The 25,804-nt window shown below is 36.8% G+C and overlaps 1 protein-coding gene across 3 annotated transcripts in view; it reads left to right on the top strand.

Annotated features, from left to right (window-relative positions):
• Positions 1-25,804, top strand: part of LOC106875983 (uncharacterized) — a 279,796-nt gene that overhangs the window by 251,051 nt on the left and 2,941 nt on the right. For all 3 annotated transcript variants that reach the window (XM_089357803.1, XM_089357804.1, XM_089357805.1), the window contains 2 exons: positions 8,022-8,259; positions 16,444-16,529. In XM_089357803.1, the coding sequence (XP_089213929.1) occupies positions 8,022-8,259; positions 16,444-16,529 (324 nt within the window). The remainder of the gene's footprint in view (positions 1-8,021; positions 8,260-16,443; positions 16,530-25,804) is intronic.

The raw sequence follows: 25,804 nt of genomic DNA, 5'->3' as shown, positions 1-25,804 counted from the left end.
GTGTGTGTGTGTGTGTGTGTGTGCGTATATATGTGTGTGTGCTTATATGTATGTATGAATATATTAATATACATATAGACACACACATACACACATATTTTCATACACATTCACTGACATACAGATTGACAGATAGTAATAAATGTGTGTATACAAGCTTGTGTCTACTTCTTTCTCCACGTTCTCTCTATCTCTTTACTCTCTCTTCCGCTATCCACCTTTTGCTTTCTCTTTCTTCTTTTCTCCCCCCCCCCTCTCTCTTCTTTCTCCTCTAGATTTCTCTATTTCTATTTTACGCTGAGAAGTTAATACAATTTTTCCATCTCTCCAGTTAAATCCAGTTATCGCTCGTCTCCAATAGTAACAGCAAATAGTTTCACTTGTTAATAACCGTTTCCTAGCTTTTCTTGTGAAATTTTGTTTTCCAATCGTGGAGTCAGCTAATGTAGCACAAACAAAAAACTGCTAGTGTTCCTGTAATACTATTATTATTATCATCATCATCATCATCATCATCATCAGTAGTAGTAGTAGTAGTGGTGGTGGTGGTGGTATATTTGTTGCTGCTTAGCTTCGTCTGCTGCTGTTTACGTCAAATATATGGAGGCCTGGCGGTGATCCAATCTCGCTGCTGTTGTCTGTGTCATGCCTATGGATCGAAGGCTGCTACCACAACTGTTGCTGAGACTACTACTACTACTACTACTACTACTACTACCACCACTACCATCATTGCCACTATGAGTACTACCACTATTACCCCTCCCCCATCACTACTAATAGCATTTTAATTATCACTTCTACTATTACTGCTACTACTACTTTTACCATCACTACCATTACTACCACAGAGAAGTTTTTTCTGAAATCAAAATAAGGGTGAAGGGCGTGTATGATAATTAATAAAAATGACTAAAAAGTGAAAGGAAAAACCTTAATTCAACAGTCAACTTTTTATCCAGAGTCATTATGATTTTGGTACTTAAAAAAAGTTGGTATCCCTCATCTCCAAAGCGCTAGAGTTCAAACAAAACGACTGAAAACGTGGGTCTTACAGCTAAAAACTAACAGCATGGAGACGATAGACTAGGACATAAAACAAAAAAAAATAGATACAGAGTTTTAGAAAAAGATATCTTTTGTCATAGAACAGAGGTAAACAGGAAAAATACTAGCGTAGAACGAAAGTCTAGATACAAGCTGAAGAGAGAAATATATTGAACACGTGGGTTAGTACGATGTTTGCAAGAAAAAAAAAAAGAGCGATAGAAAAGAGTTATGGATACCAACAGGAGCGGCTGGCATGAAAGTAAGGTTGTGAAAAACAGGGAAAGAATGAAGGACAAGGGAGAGGAATAGCATCAGTAGCAGCGAGCATTGCAAAACGGTAGGGTATTAATGGTCGTAAATGTACTAGTGAATGTAGTAATGTTTCAATTAAAGTCTGTCGTCTTGAATCACTGTGGACAATATTTTCTCTTGTTTTACAGAGTAAATGGTATGTGTATTTTGTTGGGTGTATCTAAATATTTTTAATATTCACTTGTAAGCCTGTAATTTACTCGGTAGTACATTATGGCTGCAAAACGAAATACTGTTGCCTTCTAGCAATTATACTTACACACCTGTTGCTAGGAATGTGCTTAATACACAAATGGGTCTATCCAATTGTGTTACACAGCTAAACCTAGTGGGTATTAGAGCAGTGTAACCATGGATAGTTAATGGGTCAGATGAGGTGCTGATGAAAGAACAATAACTCTTGAAATATGCATATATACCCATTGCCTATTTTTTCTCTCTTCGATGTCATTGTTTACGTAGACGTACTCGCTTACGAAACGTCGTAACTTGCAGTGCTAGCTCTGTATTCTGTAGGAAATCTATGAGATAAACATTTAAGTCGGAAGAAAAGGCAGTGTACATGGTACTAGGTTCTCTGAGACGAGTAGGATGAAAGAAGGTTTTCTAAAATCGGGAGGTATTCTTGCAACATAATGAGCTTTGCTAAAAGCTCACAGGGCCTTAAGTAAAAGCGGTGCAACGGATGAAGTGCTAAATCTACAACCCAAGTAGGCCATGATGGGATTTAAGCTCAGAACGTGAAGGGCCAAAACAAATATTGTAAGGCATCCAGTACGACGTTCTTGTAGTTCTGCGAATGCACCACCATTGATTGGTACATTTTTTTTCGACCTCGAAAAGATTAAAGACAAAAATTAATCTCGGTGGTGTTTGAACTCGGAGTGTAGAGAGCCAGGAAAATTGTGGAGAATTCTGTCTGACGTTCTAACAATTCTGCTAATTTTCCGCCTCACGTATGAGCGCATGCGTGCGTGAATGGATAGATAGATATTGACAGAGAGACAGACAGACAGATAGATGAGTGTATGTACCTGCATACTATATATACATGTGTGTGTGTGTGTGCGCGCGCTTGCGTAGATATGTGTATTTGCGTGTATGTGTACTCTAAAATCCCTATCGACATGAACAGTTAACGATGAAGCCATTTTGTTTTTTTTTCTACCATAGCAAACAAGCGATGAGCACAAATACTCTCGAAATAGGCACAGAAAAATAAACTTAATACGAACATCTTTTCCAAAGAGATTTGCACAATGCTTTGTCCAAATTTGAAAAGAATGACATCAGAGCTTTCTTGGCTAAGAACGGCATGTTTGAATGCTAACAATTAGATTTCGTTGAAAATTATGTTTATAAAGAGACGCTAAAAGTTGTTTACTAATTTTTTTCTCTATTTTTCTTTTGTTGTTTTTTGTTTGGTCCATACAAGCTAATAGATTGGCCGAGCGTCGGAGAAAGCATTAGTTATTTCCCTTTACTTTCTCAATTCAAATCCATCATGGTTTACTTCTGGGGTGATGCAATAAAATATCGTTCAATATCGTGAATTTTTTCCAATTGTACAAGACTCCAAAATACGAAGCCTTATTTCTCATGCGAGAAATACATGATTAAACACCATTTTTATTACTCGTTTTGCTTTGAACCAATAAATTTGCAGGCTTTTTTTGTTTCATGCTGGGATTGATTTTCCTTTTCAAATTCTCCTGTTGATGAAATAAGTAGCACTCAAGGTTAAACTCACTACATCTCACAACGAAAACTAGTAGCCTTAAACAGAGGTAGTAGCTCTCTGAAGTTTTTCCGCCCTATTCTCATTCTGGGTACGATACTTTCAGAGCACACTCCTCTATTTCTGAATACGTCACAGAAGTTATCAACTATTTGAATGGAGAAATGATTGATTTTGCAAATGATCTGATAGCTTTGCACAGCATATCTGCCACATACAAAGATTTTAATCACTATCGGTTTGCCTGCCAGACTATGATGTTCCTTTCTACCTTCCTTGTTTCTACATATCGAGCTCAGTCATTTCCTCGATGGTAGCAGCGCTGTCTTCTTTCTTACTTACAAAAACTTTACTTTTTGCCAAGTTTCATCTGAGATCCTACCAATTCTAGATTTTGTTTCCGCTTCTAGAATTTCTTTTTTAAGTCTTCTACAGACTCTTGTTATAAAGACTAGGTTATCATTATATAAAACTTCCCACGACAGCCAGTTTAAAACAACTCTTATGTGGCTTGGAAAACTATAATAAATAAAAAAGAGACTAGGAACCACGCTTTGATGAATGCATACTTGCACGCTATATTCCTCACTGAATTAATTTCCACATTTCAATTTGCTCACAGTATGTCTGTACATAGTGTTCTGGGAGGATCCTGAACAAACCACGTGACTGAAAGTGAAGAAACGGATTGCAATAAATAAGAACAATGTGAACTATCAAGGACAGTTGACAGTGTTGGTCGACCGTATTAGTTAGTGTTTGTGCGACGTGTGTTGGTTTCATATCGTACCTACGTTCGAGTAGTATGGAGTGCGTTCTGCGTGAACGTAAAAATTCTGCGATAGGTTATTTTAGATAACCACATCCAAATATTTATTTGGGTAGTACTAGTTTACACTTGACGTGTACACACATCCATAACACATACCTTGCACTATTTTCACAAGCCATTCACAAGCTTTCTTTTTTCTTTCATTCAGTAGCTTTACTGGGCTCTCGTTTTTCTTTCGGTTGACTGTGAACTTTATACAATCGATAGGGTTAGATGTCCCTTCGGGAATGACTTTCAGCCATTTGATTGTTTTGGTCATTCTTTTTCACTTTCATTCTTTTCTTACTGTCCCTGACAGTCTCCCAACTTCTCGCAGTCAGCATGTCCCTTTCACTTCACAACGATATGTACTATGTTAGTTAAGTTGTAATGTTCTGTGTTTATAACTATCTATGTGTCATTTTTTTTGTTTTTGTCTTTTGGGGAGTATGTATTCGTTGCTTACCATTTTCGCTTCCATGACTAGTACTTCATCGAGAAGCAACAAATAAAACAAGGAGAGGGTGTATTTTTTTTCATCCGAGAATTTTCAGAAACTTTTGTAGGTTAATACAAACAAAACTTTGTTATTAAAAAATTCAAATCTGGTACAAAAAAAAAATCTCTTCTAAACAATACCAGCTCTGTGAGATATGAAAACTGATGGCATATAACAGATGATAATAATAATAATAATCCTTTCTACTAAAGGCACAAGATCTGAAACTTTGGGGGAGGGGAATAGTCGATTACACGAAAGGATGGAAGGCAAAGTCGACCTCGGGAGAATTTGAACTCAGAACGTGAAGATGGACGAAATACTGCTAAGCATTTCGCCCGACGTGCTAACGACTCTGCCAGCTCGCCGCCTTAATAATAATAAGAAGAATAATACAGGCACAAGACCTGGAATTGGTCAATTACATCAACCCCAGTACTTGACTGGAGCATAATTCATCGACCCAAAAGGATGAAAGGCAAAGTCGAGGAATTTGAACCCAGAACGTAAAGACGGACGAAGTGCCGCGTAGCATTTTGGTAGGCGTGCTAACAATTCTGCTAGATCGTCGCCCTAATAATAATAACAACAATAATGATAATCTTATCTACTATGGGCACAAGGCCTGAAATTTTGGTGGATGGGACTAGTCGATTACATCGACACCAATGCACAGCTGGTACATATTTTACCGACCCCGAAAAGATGAAAAGCTAAGTCGACCTCGGCGGAATTCGAACTCAGAACGTATCGACAGACGAAATACCACTAAGCATTTCTCTCAGCGTGCTAACGATTCTGCCGGCTCACCGTTATTAAGGCGGCGAACTGGAAGAATCGTTAAATGCCTAGTGGTATTTCATCCGTCTTTATGTTCTGAGTTGAAATTCTGCCGAGGTCGACCTTGCCTTTCATCATTACGAGGTCGATAAAATAAGTACCAGTTGAACACTGGGGTTGATCTAATCGACTTAACCTCTTCCGCGAAATTGCTGGCCTGGTCCTAAAATTTGAAACCAATATTTGACTGGAATGCTTATTAGAAACGATGCTTAGAAATGGCAACGTTGAGTTTATAATCAACAACAGCATTTTGAGCATCGCTTAAATCATCTTTTGTTCGTATTTTATCATTAGAATTCGGTGCTTATCTCAGTAAGAAAAAATATACATGTATTGCAGTTGTTCTATCATTGTTACCGTTTTTTTTTTTTTTTTTTCTGGTGTTCATCATAAAAAAAATACTATGACCTTTCAATCTGTTTATGTAACAAGCCCCCACTCCGCTACCTCCTCTTTTCGCCTACGTGAGTTATATTTTTAAATTCACTTCATACAATCTTTCTATTAAATGATAAGAAGTAGAAAAAAAAGAAGCTCTGTGTTAATCTGTCCTTGTCAAGAATAAGGTTACATCTGTATGACATCGTTATATCTTATCAACTATTTTAGTATTTGCCTAATTAATTTTAGACAAGTTTAGCCTCCGTCCATCTAATAATTTCCAGTTCTATTTATATATTTTTACACTTTATGTATGTATTCATGTTCATTCTCATTCTCGATATAATATGTAAACGAGGATAAAATTGAATATGCGTGGATAATTCTGGGAGGGGAGTTCTGCTAACTGATTGTACTTTAACTGCTATGATAGTTTCTCATACGATTGTTTTTCCCTTTGTATCGATCACAAAAGGGCCAACGCTTTCTTGTATGCCACTATGACGTTACATACTAGATAACGTATGTACAAAACATCGAATAACAATCGCTCAAATGATTGAAGAGGTTATGATATACGCTGCATTTTGGACTCTCGTTTTAAAGGTTTGCAGATGGCTGTCATATGATACAGTATATGCAAAACACTTTGCGCAAATAATAACTACAGAATAAGCAAAACTAAACCCACAAATTAACAATGAGACGTGGAATACTGGATAAGGTTTCTCGCAGAGACGTGTAAAGATATTGCTTCAAATTATATAGAAGAAACAACAGCTAGCATCATGGAAATAACTGTGAGTACCAATAAAAGAGACCAGCATCCGTTCTTTATCGAAAAGACCTGGAAAATGACGGACTGGTAAATACGCTGGAAGAGAAATCACTATCTATGCACCTCCAAGATCTGCCATTTCGACAAGTTACCGAATCCATTTATACATGAGAAAACAGAACCAATTCTCTGGAGAAAATACATATGACATCACGAACTCTCATCCTAGGTATAACAAATAAATAAAATAATACAAAATATATCCCTACTCCAGAGATGTTACAAGGAATCGAGAAGGCAATATGAGACTATGTAACATAGTAATATAAATTACCTTGTATATTCATTGAAAAGAGTTAGCAGACAAATAGCAGACGGTTAAATAGGTAGATACAGAGAGAGAGAGAGAGAGAGAGAGAGAGAGAGAGAGACAGACAGAGATAGGTGCGGTAGGAAAATGGTGCGTAGTTAAGTAGGTCGATAGATTCCCGATAATAGCAAAAATACACAGAATATAATATATTATAGTGTCTTATATTCAGCTTAAATATACAAATAAATAGAATTCAAATACAGAGATGCGTATACAGACTGACAATAGCGGAAATTTAACCTACACAATGGATACAGATAGAAAGAAATCGGATACACGAAAGAAATAAAATAAAAAGACAAATAATGTTACTGATACCCTCTTTCACACCCACGCCCATTTATATAACAACATACCACCATCATAAATTAAATCCAATACAGTTGGCAGAACAACAAAACTGAAAATAGAACAAAAATACGCACATACAGCGAAATCATTAATTACGCGTACCACATATGGACACGATACATACATACATACATGGTTCTCAAAACCTGAAAGAAAAAGGCTGATTAGAAGACTACAGATTCAAGCCATCAATGGAACTGTAAAGATATGTAAAACTTTCCAAAAATTTAGCACATAAATACATATGCATGCATCTAGACATGAAAATATATACATAAAAACGCATCCATAAAACAAACATACAAATCTGCGCATACACTAACACCAAATACTGCACACACACACACACATATGCACAAATACTTAGATGATGTTGATAAAAGTTCCAACGAAGGAGCCTTGAACCTATGTTAGAGTCCGGCTCTTTCTCTATTGACAAGAAATACAGGAATGAAACTGATTGATAGCATACATACATACATACATCGTCAATATCACCATCAATGTACCAAACACCAAATCGCCTTTAAATTACAACTTAAGTCTTTCAAAAAGAGGGACACATTTGGATAATGTAATCCTCGATACACAATATCCGATGAAAACGATGATGTATTTGATCGAAGCTAGATTGGCTTTCATCACCGGTCTTCTCATTCAAGGTTTTACAGGTCCTAAATATCTTTGATTTACAGGTGGAACTTTGCACATCCGTTTTTCATTCTTTTATATTTTATTCCTAAACGATTATGTTCTCATACTATTGATATTTTCGCGTACGAATTTTGTTTTAATTGTATCTTCTAAATTTCTGACCTTGTACCAAAATTTGAAACCATGATTATTATTATTATTATTATTATTATTATTTTGTTATATTTCCAGCACAAAAAGGGACCCAAAGATCCAAAAAAATTCGCTCAACTTCCTCAGCCACCTGCAGACATGTCAGCAACAACCCCTAAAACCCAGGTGTCCTCAGATTGTTTAGATTCTGTTGAAAATGCTAAGAAGTTAGTGAAAAATCCGCCAGAAATCGTTCTTGGGCTGGAGACTGAAGACGGCGCCTGTGCATTGGTAGAAATTGATGACATTATTGACGATTCTAACCTAGCACCTGAAGGTAAAATATGATACGTTCTTCACCTATTAAGAATAACAATGTTGTTGCGTTGGTTGTATTAGATAGACAGACACAAAAATATGGGTAGAACAGTTTATATTGCAATACATTTACCATTGGAGGCGCAATGGCCCAGTGGTTAGGGCAGCGGACTCGTGGTCATAGGATCGCGGTTTCGATTCCCAGACCGGGCGTTGTGAGTGTTTATTGAGCGAAAACACCTAAAGCTCCACGAGGCTCCGGCAGGGGATGGTGGTGAACCCTGCTGTACTCTTCCACCACAACTTTCTCTCACTTTTACTTCCTGTTTCTGTTGTGCCTGTAATTCAAAGGGTCAGCCTTGTCACACTGTGTCACGCTGAATATCCCCGAGAACTACGTTAAGGGTACACGTGTCTGTGGAGTGCTCAGCCACTTGCACGTTAATTTCACGAGCAGGCTGTTCCGTTTATCGGATCAACTGGAACCCTCGACGTCGTAAGCAACGGAGTGCCAACGAACGAACGAACGAACATTTTACCATTTCAAATCAATTCATGAAAGAAATGGTTTGTTTATTTTCAATCACAAATGACCGCTGATCGTGAAGGTCTATGGATAAAGGCATTCCAACCATGACCACCCCTTCAACCCATCTTTTTGAGGATATGTAGAACCGCAATGGTTGAACGTTTCCATTGAAACAGCAGGAGGTAATTTTCAGAATGATTTGACAGTTGTTTATATCGGGTCGCGCAACCATATACAGGTTCCCTCATTCTGTGTGTTTTGCATAGTGTTGTTACTGTTTAATCAAAGAGATTCCAGCCGAAACAAACCCGTCTTATTTCATTTTTAAGACTGCAATGTCGAATGTGTCTTTAAAGCATTCAAGGTATGATTTGAAGTAAATTTAACTGTTGTTTCTATCAGTTTGAGCGAGCATGCAGTGTCCCATTTGGTATGCTTTGCATAATGTTGTTGGTTTAGCCCTGTGGTCAAAGGTATTTCAGCAATGACCATTCCGTCTTTTGGGTGCACTTTGCGACAGACGTATCGAACAATGTAGTCCTTAAATATAATACAAAAACGTGATGGTTGCTGCTTGGATGCCTTTGATCGGAGATGATCTGAGGTTGAATAGCAATATTAGCAACGCTAATATTATAATAAGGGTCAATAAAGTACCAGTTAAATAATAGGGTCAATGCTGTTAATCAACTCCTAATTTTTGACCTTGTGCCTATCTTTGAAATAATTACTTCAAAGAACTGCTGCTTCAATTAATCTTGCCCGGCGAATCCCAACACTTTAGTCGCAGTATAATCCTGAAAAATTTGCAGACGAAATATTTGATTTTGAAAATATTTATAAAATATAGTCAAGCTGTAAACGAAAATTTTATACAAATAAAGACAGGCGTAGTTGTTACGTCACAACATTTATTAAAAGCAAAAACTGGGGAATATTTCAAGTAGGGCGGCAAGCTGGCAAAACCGTTAGCACACCAGGAGAACGCTCAGCGGCATTTCGTCCGTCTTTACGTTCTGGGTTCAAATTCCGCCGAGGTTGACTTTGCCTTTCATCCTTTCGAGAATGATAAAATAAGTACCAGTGAAACACTGGGCTCGATGGTGTCGACTTACTCCCTCCCCCGAATTTGTTGGCTTTGTACCGAAATGCGAAACCAATATTTCACCAAGTAACAAATGTTAACTTCACTTATTTTGAAATACTGAAAACCACTTATTTTTTCTCATATATAAAATAAAATATTTATTACCGCTATATGAATTTAGAAACTTCGAAAGACATGACATTTTTAACAGGGGAAGTTGATAAGCGATATATAATAGCGTGCTTACAGAAGATATGAGTTCGAGTCCCACAGACGGCTTTCGACTTTTTCCATCCAAAGAGATTTTTAACCCAATATATACATGCTGTTAGTTATAGCATTGTTTATTAAAGAACTTTTTCGTGGAATCCACTTAGAGAAATATTAACACTAAGATAAAGACAAAATACTTTTACAAACCAGCAAGGCAACGCCTTACAAAATTTTTGAGTAAATTCTCCAGTTTAAATCAGAAACAAAGAAACATATTTTCAAAGTTACGCAACTGTGACGTTCTCATCGCCCCGGTGGCAACGACACCTTTGGCATCCCACCCTAAAATGACAAGCATAAGTAGTAAGATAAGATATTCTGCCCTTCACATATGCACGCATGGGTGACAGATTACCGCTGTGCCTGGCCTTTTACTACGCTTCTGTTACACAGCAGTCGATATTTTATATGTCAAGAATAAAGAACTTCTCTGGATACAAATTAAAGAGAAAGTATCTTTCTTGCAGATCAATTGATCTTCTAGAAACAAACCAAATTTCCCTCAAATTACGGCATACCGTCTTTATAATGAAAAGACACATTTCGTAACGTAGTCACAGCTTGGTTAAGTTTGAACCAAAAAATGGTGAATACAGCTGGAACGTCTTTGGGTTTCGAAGTTTATTTCGTGTTTCCCTTCCATTTTGTAGTGAAGGCGCGTGGCTAAGTGGTTAGGGTGTTCAGCTCTCAATCGTAAGGTTGTGAGTTTCATTCCTGGCAGCGCGTTGTATTCTTGAGCAAGACACTTCATTTCATGCTGCTCCAGTCCACTCGGCTGGCAAAAATGAGTTGTACCTGTAATTCAAAGGATCAGCCTGGTCACAATCTGTGTCATGCTGAATCTCCTTGTAAACTACGTTAAGGGTACGCGTGTTTTATGGGGCGCTCAACCACTTGCATACTAATTTCACAAACGATCGGATCAACTGGAACCCTCATCGTCTTAACCGACAGAGTTCCAGTGTCCATTCTGCAAAAACTAGTCTTCAATTAATCCAAATATTGAGACCTCAGAAAATTTCACAAGCCCTCCTGCAACAAATCTCTCTCATAGTCCCTGGGTATGCTCAATTAGGGCTGATCTGTAATACTGAAGAACAAAACAACAGCAACAACTGCTGCTGCTGCTGCTACTACTACTACTACTACTCCTTTGGCTATCAGTGAATAGAAAAATGCAAGTAACATTTTGTTATACTGTTTTATATATCCTTTTAAATTATGCTTGAAGGAAAAACACTATAAATCTTCTACTGTGTGTGCACTGATTGAGAGATTGATTTATATATACGTACTTTGTTCATAGCTTTACGTAAATGTTTCCTATACATATAAAACAAATGTGCACGTGTAAGAGTGCCTACGTATTTTACCTATATAGGTAAGCTTGTGATGTGAGTCAAAAATGAAAAAAAAAAATTAAAGAGCCGGTGGAGAGAGAAAAAGAGAGAAGGAAAGGTGAGTGAGTGAGTGAGTGTGTGTGTGTGTGTGTGTGTGTGTGTGTGTGTGTGTGTGTGTGTGTGTGTGTGTGTGTGTGAGAGAGAGAGAGATTGTGTTGATGTGGTTGCTAAAATATTTATACACTAAGAAAACAATTCCGTTTTTATCATTATTATTATTGTTGTTGTTGTTGTTGTTGTTTTGTTATAAGAAAATAATGAGTGTATGTAAAAAGGCGTGAGGAGAAAATTGCTCGGTATTAAGCAATAAAATCACAACAATATGAAGCCGAGGAAAAATACAGCAATATTCCAAGCTACTTATCTTTAAACGCGAAGCTGTTTCCATGCACAAGTGGGATGGACTTAACCAAGGAATTTTGTGCAGAAGAGGTTTTATTTTTTCAGCACCATTACGTACAAGAGAGATGAGAGGAAGGAATACACTTCGAAAGAGAGGAAAGAAAATAGATAGAGATGGAGGGTAAGAGAGAGGGAGAGGGGAGGAGAGAAAGTGAAAAAGAACCGGTGGACGAAAAACCTTAAGAGTGAGATAAAAATCTGAAGATCACATATATTCCATACATTACTCACATTATGTGTTGCTGCCTTAGCTTATGCAGTTATTGGATTCCTATTTATTTTATAATCTTTTTCTTAGATGTGTATGTGGCCAACATATATACACACACACACTCATACACAAATATTTTATGTATACATTACACACACATACGTATGTATGCTATGTTTATAGATAAGTAGGTAAGTAGACAGATTGAGTGATTGATAGATTGATAAATGCTGTTCTCTTACGTGTGTGTATGCATGCATAGATAGATAGACAGATAGATAGGTAGGTAGGTAGGTAGGTACGTAGATAGATAGATAGATAGATAGATAGGTATAGCGAACAAGGGAGAACAATATCTATTTAGCAATCAATCTAGCTTTCAGTCCTACCGATGAAACTTCAAAATCAATATATGTATGTATGTATATGTATGTGTGCAGGTACGTATGTATAGTCCAGGTACAAGCGTTTTGTTTATATATAGTCGTTAAACAACAATAGAAAATACTTTCTAAGGCTGTTTGACATCATCGGAAGTAGTAATCTTCTCTCAAGGTGTCGAAATCACTTTGATATCCGATAAGCAGCTGACGAGAGAAGTTCCGCGGTTGTGTTAGATGCGTTTGTGTTCTTACATTGTTTCTGCTCGTTATTACTGTCTTGTTAAATTTATGTTACTAGTATAGGATTGTACAGATTCTTAGGTTATTTTAATCCATAATAGAGTATGTTATAAAGGTTAGATTTTATAGGAATATAAGTTTTGTAAATGGCTGGAGTTTTAAAGAAAATCAAAATCTCGTTATACGGCAGGGATAAAGCTTAGATACATACATATGTGTCTGTGTGTGCACGTCTGTGTATGCAGGCATGCAGATAGACAGACAGACAGACAAATAGATAGATAGATAGATAGATAGATAGATAGATAACGACGATCAGGACAGCGACATCCTTGTGGTAGAAACATGGACGAAGCAATCACAAGGCTACAAAAGATCAGATTCACTCTTTGCGCCTATTTCTTGCATATCTGAATTTGAAATTGATTTTCGTTGAGAAAACATGCCGAGAGTTACGACTTACGCTAAGTTATGGGAGCAGAGTTCTTCTCTGCTCCCATAACTGCATAATTTAATTGGTTGATTAATATATATCTACTAAAGAAGAGAAAAAGATACGTCATCATCATCTCTGCGTATCTTCTTTGAAACTTTGTGATACTGTCCATAGCAAGCGAGTTGAAAAAACTGACGTACTGCCTTGTAGAGAAATCAAAGGTGTGGTTGTTCTACGTGACTTTTAAAGAGAAAAGTTCTGAATGCTTTTCCGATATTTTATTGGAGCTGGTTTTCCAAGTGATAAAGACATGTGAAAAATGTACTATTGTGGTCTATATATTTCGAGTCAAATTAAACAGTTTATTAAAACTTAGCTGTCTATAGGAGCGTTATTGTTTCTTTGGAAACTTTCTATTCCCATTTGCTACGAATGCGTGTGTATGTGTTTATGTATGTGCATATAGGTGTATATGCATATATACATAGACAAACACACACATATGTATGTGTATATATATATATATATATATATATATATATACGCACACAGACATTTACATGTGCGTGCGTGTATATGTGCTTGCGTGTGTAATTAGTCGCTAAAACATACTTATCAGTTTTGTCTGTGAAAGAGTGTATTGACTATAAAGCGATTGCTGACGTCATAGATAAGAACAAATATAGAATTGTTTCGTCTTTTATATTTTATACTTTTTGGGTCTTTTTTTTTTGTACGAATAAAATCGATCGCTTCCCTTGACTCACTAAATTATCAAATCACTTATGTTTCATTTGGTTCGACACTTCGTTTATTATTTTTTTTGTTCTTTCTTTTTTAATAGTAATGGAAAATAATAAATTCTCTTTAAAACAAGCGAAAAAGCAAATGTTGCTGATGCATAAGCCAAGGCAATTCGAAATATGTTTATGCCACACACACACACACACATCCATATTCCATATGCACATACATACATACATGCACACATAAATACATATATTGACAGTGACTTCGAAGTTTCGCAGGTAGTGTCAAAAACTAGACTGATTGACAAATAGATATTGTCCACCCCGTTCTATCTATCTATCTATCTATTTATCTGTCTGTGTATCTATCTATCTCTCTGTTTGTCTCTATGTGCACGTACGTACTTTTGTATGTATGTATGGATGGATGTCTGCGTATTGATCTATCCTAACTGTCTGTCTATCTGTGTGTGTGTATATATACACACACACATACACGCACCGCGTCAACCTTTCCTTCCTAAAGACTACATTGCTGACAATGTAAGGTTGCTAACAATATGATGCTACAATAAGATAAGCCAACACAAAAGACTAGGATAGGAAAACTAGCGATAAAAGATTAACACGAAAACACAGGAATAAACTATTTATTTCTTGAATTTGTTGAGGTCTGAAATGAAATCTTGTTCTACTGGCCACTGCGTGATGTATGACAAAGAAAAGACTGTAGCCATTGATCAAGCATTTAGAAAGAAAACAGGATGGCTGTGTAGACAAAAGCGTAATTCTCTAATTGTTTCAAAAGAAAACGCAATTGATAACAATTAAAAGTGCAATCGAAACTTCTTCACAAACCAGCATCTCATAAAACCACCACCTACTGAGCGAACACAAACGTTTCAAGAAAGGTTTGTTTGTATCATGTATTTAATAATGTGTATCTTAAAGTAAACTGTCTGATAAGTTGAAACTGATTGAATGCGTCCATTTATCGAACGAAACAGGTTATCTTCCCTTATATTTTTTTAATTTTTCTCTGACTTACGAATGACCTTCATAACATAGACCAGTGGTTCTCAACTGGGATCCATATGGCTCTTGGGGCTCCATATAAGATTTTGTTGTTAAAATTAGTTAAACTTCTACAATATACAAAATATTTTAATTTCTTTACACAATTCCTAATAATATGTAATTATAAAATTATAATAGGAATTTTAAACATTGAATGGCTAGGAGGGTCCATCCGATTAGAATAGAAATCAAAGGGATCCATAGATTAAAAAATGGTTCAGAAATACTGATATAGACAGATGGTTATATCGATAGAAGTACTGGACATTTAGCCAAAGAGTCGATGTTTTGTACTGTAGCACGTCAAAGGATTTTAGCACCAAGGTAGGGCGGGGCCTGACTCTTAGGGTAACACCCTTTCAATTAACAGGGATTTTGAGCTGCATGTATTTTTTTGCCTCTCCATAACTGGCACCTGCAGACGAGGAATTTCCCCCTATTCCTTTATGATTAATTTGTGTTGATGATTTCTAACTTGAGTACAAGGCCTCGAATTTACACGAGAATCATAATCGGCTCCAGTACTTGACTCGTACTTTAGTCTATCGAGGCAAAGTTGAGCTCGACGGGACTTCAATTCAGAAAGTAAAGGACTGGAACAAGTATAGCAAGGTTTTCCATCCCCCCCCCCACACACACACACTAGTACCCGTCATATGACGGTGAACTTTAGATGTATATACACACCTATATACAAACACACACATACATATATATATATATATATATATATATATATATCATCATAATCGTTTAATGTGCGTCTTCCATGCATGGATGGGTAGGACAGTTGACAGCAGCCGGCCAGATAGAAGACTACCCCAGGCCACTGTGTCTGTTTTGGCAGTGTTTTTACACCTGGATGCCCTTCCTAAAGCCAACTACTCCCGCAGAATGGACTCAGTGCTTTTTACGTGGCACCAGCACAGGTGAGGTCAGTTTTGGCATGATTTTTACAGCTGGATGCCCTCCCAAATGCCAACCACTTTACAGTGTGGGCTTTTCACGTGGCACCAGCACTGGCAGGATCACCAAGTAACTTGCAAGATAAAGAATTTTGAGAGAGGCGGGTGCATTTGAGGAGGGAATCTTGTGTCTGATGATGAAAGGTTGGGGTGTGACAGAGAGACAGGGAAGCAGAAGCAGGCGTCTTGCTATAGAGGAGCTATATGGAGCCTAAATAAGGATTCATAAAATATACAAATAGAACGTTTCCAAGGTAACAATAACAGTTGTGCTTGAACTTAATCCAGGACCGAAATGCATTTTTCATACTTTGCTTTGAGATGTTACACCATTCCTTTCTTTGTTTTCCGGGGTTTTTTTTTTTAAGATATTGGTATGTAGTGTAATTGTTAAGGTTTCTGTGTGCGGACATGACTTCGCGCTATATCTAAACCATCTCTTTCTTTTCAGATATCACTGGTAACGTACGAAGAAGTTCAATAACGGAGAAACTGAACAAAAGCAGAGAGTCAGAAGCTAAAGTTGCAGAGATGAAGGTAAGAATTCCCACTAATAATATCACACTAGTTTATATATATACGGGTGCAAAGTAGCACCTACAATTGCTAGAAATAAGAGCCAAAATATAACTCGAATACATTATTTACATTTAACGGATATTTGTCCTCATCTCGTTTGTTGTTAACACAACTTTCGTCTGATATACCCTCCAGCCTTCATCAGGTGTATTGGGAAAATTTCGAACCTGGGTTCTCATTCCTAAGGTATTTTTCGATGTTATTATTATTATTATTATTATTATTATTATTATTTGTCACTGCCTGGAATCGAACTCGGAATCTTGGGGTAAGTAGCCCGCACCCTTAACCACTACGTCATAAGACAGAATAAGTAGAAAGAGTGAGGACACCATATCACAAAACAGACCGACCGAGTTCTGTGTAGCATCTGCAGTTGTTCTATATCTTAATTTTTATAATATTCAGTCAAACTTCTAAAACCTTCGACAGAACTATTTGGCAGCATGATTCACAAGACTTACTTTCAAATCTACCGCTTATTTAGTTATACAACAATTGTACTGATTGCTCAAACCGGGTTCATGAAGGCGTTAATACTTTTTTGCCGTGACAGTTAATTTCTTATGCTTAGTCTTTGTGGCAATATAGTTAGGACGTGTTCCTATACTGGAGGTCGGAGCGAGGTGGTTCAAAACTCAGAAGCCACGTTACACACAGGTATCTAGGCATGATTTAAACATATAACAGTGAAGTAATAAACCAATATGTCATCTTGTCCTACGCTATTATATAATTAAGTAGTTACGAATAATTCTAAATATTAGTCAATGTAATTTAAACCGTCTTAATATTCTACACAGTCTAACTGAATGGAAATTGTAAGAAGAGATTTTTAGGAATGTCGTACAAACAAATTTGAAGTTCGTATCTAAGTTGAGTTTTTGTGTTCTAAAGAACTATCTTACACGCAACAGATGTGTATTTCTGTTTATCACTTCATTATATAATAATTAATTAAATAATTAATTAAATAGCAATCCGGATTCGTCTTAAGCTGCAAAGGGAAACCTAAGCAAGCATTCTCCTGCACACAGACGGACCGACCGACAGTTCAGTTAAGTGCATCACGCATGTGCAAGCCTGGTTTATAATCTCATCAATTATTTTTCTCCTTCGTGCACAGTTTGAGAAGTAGAATCTGTTAACTATAATAACCACTAAGAAGCGAAAGGCTTAAAACCTCACACAATAATCATCAAGTCTGAACCACAGGCACGCATGGATACAGCGGGAATTATCAACACGCTACAGGATTTGAAGCTAGACTAAGCACCGTATTTATGATGTCCCCATGGCTGCGTACAAACACGCACACGGCAAACACTCGCACATTCATACATACACACATACAAGCAATATGAAGGAAATTTGACTGGAAAGGATCTGAGGGGGATTTGGTGTTTCTGTGCATCGAGTGACAAGCATTTTTACTCACCACGCAGAGTGCACACTCTCTGCCCCAGACAGACAGACAGACACAGGTGCATTACAAACAAATGTATATTTTTCTATTAATATTGAGCAGAAGCAACAGAGTGACTCAAGGACCGAGTTCCGTATGTTAGCACTTATCAAACTAGTTACTGATAGAGGGGTTGTAAATGTATATAACTGGTGATAATTGTATTTACCTCGATCTGTAACTAGTTTGATAAGTACTAACGCACGAAACTCTGAGCTCTTGAGTCATTTTGTTACTTTGTTAACGTGTGTATGTACTCATGTTGTTTTACTTCTATTTTTCCTGTATGCATCACCAAACATACATACACGCATATAAGTGTCACATATTTTTACAGATATATATATATATATATATATATGATATTGATTTCTTTCGTAAAATAAAGTAATTCAAAGGTCGTCGACTTATAACGAAAAATAAATAGGATTGTGTAATGTTTCCCAAGGCCATATGGTGGTATTACGTGTTTATTATTATTATCATTATTATTATTATTAATGATAATAATATCATCAACAGTTATAATAATAATAATATTGCTGTACATGATTAATACTGCACAGCGTATGAATCGTATCTATTATTCTTTCACGTTGACGGAGTTTTCGGATAAGTACTTAGAAGAATTCTTAATATTTATCAAGAAATATATTTCATTCATAGATCGCAGCACAAGTTCCACACACAAACACAAACACATCATGTGTGTACATGTGGATAGAGAGAGAAAAAGAGACAGAGAGAGAGACAGATACACACGTGTATATATGTATGTACATATATATATATATATATATATTGATAATACATAAATAGATGTATATACATGTATATATATTTTATACATATATGAAAATATATATATATATATATATATATATATATATATATAGTTGGAATTTATGGAAAAACAAAAGGTGAAGACAGGTGTATGAACAACAAGCAAGTGTATTAGTTTGACGCTCGGGAAAATGAAAGTCTTTTACGTTTCGAGCCTACGCTCTTCTATAGAAAAGAATAAGAGAAAATAAAACAGAAAGAGAATGAAAAGAACTTTTGGATTTCAGCGGTCCACCATGACGAATGTGTGTTTGTATGTGTGCATAAATATAAATATATATATATACATATATGCATAAATACAAGATATATATATATATATATATATATATATATAATATAATATACATACATACATACACTATGATCCTAGCTTTTTTGCTTACAAGCACTAGAGAATACATGTACATGCACACACACACACATATATATATATACATACATTAATGCGTGATGAGATGAATATATGTGTGTGCATATATATTTTTGTCAGTATTTTGTTCATGCTATTATATATGTAAACTTTGCACTGTGAGTGTTTGTGCGATTTTTCAAGCGTAATATATACATACACACCGAAATATATGTGAATAAGAATATATTCGTCTACGTTCCTCCCACCTCACCCCAATGTAATTAATGTCTGGGAGTCTGTGTATGCATGTGTGTATTTGTGGTATTATATTTTAAAATTTGTGAGTGAGTGGGCACCAGTCTACGCATATATGTATATGTATGCGTGTTTGTGTATGTGAATGTGTAGCCGTTTATCTTTCGTGAAGGCTATTGATTGTCTGGTCCAGAAGCTGTTAATAACATTGGCCACGTAAATATTTTTAGAAGATTGCAACAAGCGTTTCTTGTTAGCTTCGCCGTCTTTGAGTCTCCAATTCTGATAAATCTGTAAACGTGTGTTATTTCTGAAGCAAACCTCTATTTCCAACCTGCATGTTTCGTATGCCGAAAAGAAACAAGGAAACGTAAGAACAAATTCTGACTGAGAATACAAAGCAATTTCGTGTGTGTGTGTGTGTGTGTAGTGTTTAAAGTGGTGTACAGATATTGTATATCGACAAAAAAGGAGGCAGTCAGAATTTTGGATAATTCTTTATTATTAACGCTTTCGTTCGTTTAATTCTTCAAGATAATAATTAAAATTTTGATTTCGATTTTAATTCTTGTCTTGAAGAATTCGTTTAAACGAACAAAAGAGCTAATTAAGAATTATCCAAAACTCATGGTTCCGAGTTTAGTACGACTGCGTGGCAGCTTGGGCAAGTGTTTTCTGCTATAGCTCTGGGTCGACCAAAGCCTCATGGGTGGATTTGGTAGACGGAAACTGAAAGAAGCCCGTCGCATATATATATATCGTTAGAATTTACAAAAAACAAAAGAGTGGGGGCAAGGACACGGTCAAGATATCTGGAGATGAGTTCGGTGGGGCAGTTACAGGCGGTGTGTGTGTATGTATGTGTGTATGTATGTGTTTGTGTGTCACCGTTTGTACCCCCACCATCGCTTAATAACCGAGGTTGGTGTTTACATCCCCATAACTTATCGGTTCAGCATAGGGGACCGATAGAATAAGTACTAGCCTTACAAAGAATAAGATCTGGGGTCGATTTGTTCAACTAAAGGAGGCGCTCCAGCACGGCCACAGTGAAATGACTGAACTAAGTAAAAGAATATATATACATATACATACACACACATATGTAGATGGATGATAGATAGATAGATAGATAAACATTCTGATCTACGTTCCACACTCCAGCTTGTGTGTGATTTCAGGTCGCAATAAACCAATAAAAGATTATCACAGATAGCAAATCTACGGCTTCAACGTAGTATCAACATTGATAGAAACCTCGTTTCCTAGATTGGCAAAAGAACGCAAACTTTTGTGAGTAGCTTTTTTGTATATTCCATTGACTTCACTCACTCAGTTGATACTTGTATCACAAACGGCAATTACAAGACTTAAGCGAGGGTATCAATATTTATAAACAGTTTTCTAGAATAGCACAAGATCATAAAATTGCTATGTTTTTAGAGAAATGTCCATTATTTTCATCTTGCTACATGGCTAATACTTGTTTTATCGGTCTGAGAAAAGATAATAATTTTCAAAGTTGACTCCAGCTCAAAATCTATAAAATATTATTGGCAGCTTCTGAATTTTTGGACGTTAAATGCTTCCTGTTTTTACTGACCTCTGATGTGATATTCATATAAGCTGAACAAACTGACCTTATAAAAGAACAGTTTATTTTCATTTGCGGAAAAATCAACAGGAATGTTCTGCTAATGACCTTTAAAGTAAGAGTATCGAATATTACCATGTCAAACTGGCTGACTAGTAATACATCTGAGCTTTCAGCTTCCCCCCCCCCTCTTGCATTCTCTTTCCCAGTCCCCTCACTCAGTGACTGCAGAAATCAAGTCTGTCTTTTTAAACTACATGCAATTCGATCAAATAAGTAGCAGTAATATACAGACGTTGTGTCGGTGGGTCATATTCTCCAGTCCAACCTACCAAAATGTGCAGAAGTTTCGAAGCCTCTCACAACCTATTTCTTGTAAAAGTTTAATAAACATATCTTAAATTGCTTGTATATGTACATGTGTGTATATGTACATGTGTGTGTGTGTTTGTGTGTGTGTTAGCAATTTAAATTAAACGGAAGGATTACTGAATTCTTTTTAGTAGAGGACATGTTTATTAAACTTTTACAAAGAAAGGGTTGTCACGGACTTCGAAATTTCTGCTTACTCGCCAGACAACACGCACACACACACACGCACGTGTGTGTGTGTGCGTGTGTGTAGTATATATATATATATATATATAATTATTCAATATTAACAGTTTTGTATTAGAAAACCAAGAATTTATACAAGGCTGTAAAAGAAGTGCTCAAACTAGTTGAGACATAGGTACAAAGTTAATTGCAGAATAAAACCGTTAGGTCATCGACTCAAAAAGCCGTAGCCCATCAATGATCACATATAAGAAGTACAACATAGACCACAAAACCAAATTAGTAAAGGGAAGTTAAAATTTTTATACATAAGAATAAAAATCGATTAAAAATACAATAGAATAATATAAATAAATAAATAAACTGCGATTAAAAGTTGATTAAAAATATTAGAGACTGGTACAAATACAATAGAATAAATATATATATATATATATATATATATATATATATATATATATAGAAAAAATATAGAGAAAAAAAATAATACATAGGGAGACGTAGCACAACAGTTCATTCGCTGAGGCCAATAGCCAATAAAAAAAAGTTAACGATAAATAGTACGGAAGTTCAACTACCTGCCTCATGACAGCAAATTTAGTAGGTAAAATCCAATTTCATAAACAGGAATACCGAAGCGCACGGGACAAAACAACAACAGAATATCCAAAGTGTGGCAAAGTAAAATCCATATTTCACCATTCCGCAGGTAACATCAGTAAAGTCAAACCATAAACATCATTTACAGTGGATTACAAGTATAGGTGGAACACAAACACAGAACACCTATGGCCATTTCGGGGATATATCACCGTATTTAGGGCACAATAGAGCACAAATTGGTGATAACCCCTCCTCAGGGTAAAAAAAAGACACACAGACATCACTTTCTTTATTTGGCACTTAGGCCTTAACACAGAGGGGGACACTACAAGAACAGACAAAGCAATACAGTACGTGGGGTACAAAGAATGAATGACGAATGAAATAAATTACTTAAAATGAGGTGATGAAATGGCTTACGAGTCCCCCAAAACTCGCAGTTTCATTTCACAGTTCTCTCATACAGTTAATAATCATGTTTTTTCTTTAGCAATTGTAAGTGGCCACAGCTCCTCTACCGTTACTACACTTGGCAGGGTGTCGTAGCCCACGTATAATCCACTTATTTGAAACTTGTCCGGGTGTATCTGCTGCAGTCTCTGCCTCACATGTTCTTCCACCAATATCGATTTCTTATTTTCCTCAAACGTTTCAGGGTCCAGTTTAACCCTTACTAAACCTTTTATTTTTGCAATCGTCTTTTCCAATTCTAAATCCTTATGGTAAATAATCACTGTTTTGATATTTTTAAAATCAACTCTTCCAATTACCTTTCCTTCCATCCTTGCTCTTGTCTGCTCGTCTGTTATCTTGTTCGACCATTTCCTCCTCTTTTCCTTTCTTTTCACTTTTTCGTGCTCTGTATCTTGGGTTCGGTTCTCAGCCTCGTCTTTCTCGGTTTCCATTTCCTTCTCTGTCTTTTTTTTCCTTTCTTTTTTTGAGGGTTCTTTGGCGGCGATTCAGTCCGCATACGCTTTCTATCCGTTTCTTGAGAAATTTTCTCGCACTCCACAGTTTCCGCCTGTTTTTTCTCCACCACCTCCTCTTCACAGACCTCTATTTCTTCCACTTGTACTTCTCTGCGGGGACACACCGCCTGCATGTGTCCCCTACTTTTACACTTATAACAGATTGGAGGTCTCCCCTCCACCACAACTCTTAGTCGTGCTCCGTCGGGGAGCTCCACCTCCTCTGCTATATTGTGCAGATCTGGTAAGGTTATGTGTACGAGTGCATCTATACCAAATCCCCACCAGTTGATCTCTCTCGATTTTTCTATTTTCAAAACTTCCACTTCGTCCTTGCAATTATGAATAACGGCTGTAACCAGCCATTCCGAATCTATTTCGGGAGGTGCCCGTCCAATTCTCACACGTGCAGCTCTTCTTCCACAATAGGTAGGTAAAAGGGCCCACCTAACCGTTCTTAAGGGTACAGTGGAGATATGGGCAGGAAAACAATTTTCAACAATAAATATTAACGATAATATTTAAACAACAATTCTTAAAACAATTTCAACAGAACGCAAATCAGAGAACTCACCGCGTTAAACGCTTTTTTCAACCAAAATCAGAAAAACACGTCCAACACCAACGAAGTCATATTTTTTATTACCCACGAGGGGCTAAACATACACGGGGACAAACACCATCGGGGAACTAAAATTATAAAATGGAGGTATAAAGAAAGAAACAAAATAAAAGAAAAGAATGAATTATGAAAAAGATGATATAATGAGGCGAAATGCTCACTCGACCCCCCGACGTCGAGTGGTTACATTGTTACCGTTTTGTCCTTCAGTACCTTAAATCCAGCAGATGAATTCCATAGTCCTCTTTTAGTTCAGTATAATTAGTCCTTTTCTGCAACTTGTCTCTATCGCCGATGACTTTCCACCAATCAATGCCTTTATCATTCTTTTTTATTATTTCCCATTCTTCTTTGCTTGCCAAATAACACATCGTAGTCTCACCGTCCTCATCTACGAATTCTACTTCCACCATATCCTTCCAATCGTTCAGCCTTTTAAACATGTCCTCTCCCGCGTTCTCATACAGAACGCAATCGAAACAAACAGGGGGAGGGGAAATCTTATTATCATCGTGTGTGTTTGTTTTTTTTTCTGTTTTCTTGTTGGAGGGGATTGGGTAGGTTTGGTGTCTGTATGGGTAGGGTGGGGTGGCAAGGGAGCGGATGGGCCCTGGCTGGGTTGGGGTTCACAATTATTTACTTTCTTTCTTTTCCTTTTTTTCTTCCTCACGGCCGTTTCCCATTCCTTATCTTCTGGAGTTTCCTTTTCCACTTCTTGTGTCCTCTCTTGTGATGGAGGGCGTCTCTCCTCAACCATTTTGGGTGGTGTAGTGCAGTTCGCTCTTATGTGTCCCTTCAGGCCACATTTGAAGCACCGTGGAACTCTTCCTTCCACCCTAACAATCATAGATATTTCATCCATGGTTATAGACTCTGTAATCTTTTCTACCGTTTCTTTTGACCCTTGGACTATCATCTCCAATTGCTGACCTCTCCAGTTAACGCAGTCTTTTTTCCTGGCCTGGAGCACTACTATGTTGTCCTCATTACCACAGAGGACCGCATCTGCCACCCTGAACACATCAACCTCCGGTGGGATTCCTTCTACCGTGATTCTTGTCGCTCTCCTGCCTCTATACGTGGGCAACAGCACCACTTCTTCACTTCGAACTGTTGAAGCTGCATGTTTCCTTGCTGCTGCTGCATTCCGGAACCTTACTTGTACTGTTCCAAAAGTGGAACCTCTAGCCAGGTATGCTATATCATCCCAAATCTGCCTCAACGCCTTTTCTATTTTCTTTGTCGTGACGACGTCGATTTTTCCCTTATTTATCGAATATGTTCGATAACTTATAGTTTTCTCCCTTATTCCGTCTTTTACTTCTTGCGGGGGCTTCAGCTTCACTTCGAACCCGTCTCGGGTCATTTCACTTTTATACTTTCCTAGTTCGCCGATGTTCAGTTCCGTCTCCTTGCACCTTGCTGCATCAGCAAAATTCCTGTTCCCTGCCGTCAGCATTTGGTCCATTCTTTTCACAGCCTCCCGCAACTCCTCCTCGGACGAAGACAAGTTTGAACAACTGTCTTCAGACATTCCTTAACCGTTCGTCTCCTCTCTTACGAGAAGAGAAAACACAACCAAAACACGTAAATACTGAAACCGTTGCTACGCAGCTCAAAAAATTGTTATTTTTCAAAATTCACCAGCACAAAAATCGACGAAGTCACCAGTCAAAGAAAAAAATTATAATTATGAGAGCAAGCTTAAATAAATAATATGGACTAGACCAAAAAAAAAAAAAAAAAAAAAATCTAATTTTTAGTATACCCTTTAGAATAGTCAGGCAGGTTTGGTAACTAAAGACTATTAAGTTTCAAATCCAGCGTAAGCCATGATGAAAAATAAATAAAAAATAAATACTACCATTGTATCCATATTTTTATTATTATTTTAATATCAATATTTTTGTCTTTTTATTTTAATTGTTATTTCTATCATTACCATTACTATCACCATTACTACCACTACT

This window comes from Octopus bimaculoides, chromosome 9, assembly GCF_046866305.1.
Source record: "Octopus bimaculoides isolate indiv1 chromosome 9, ASM4686630v1, whole genome shotgun sequence".
Classification (NCBI taxonomy): Eukaryota; Metazoa; Mollusca; class Cephalopoda; order Octopoda; family Octopodidae; genus Octopus; species Octopus bimaculoides.
Note: the sequence above shows the minus strand (reverse complement) of the source record. Positions and strands in the feature narration are given on the sequence as shown.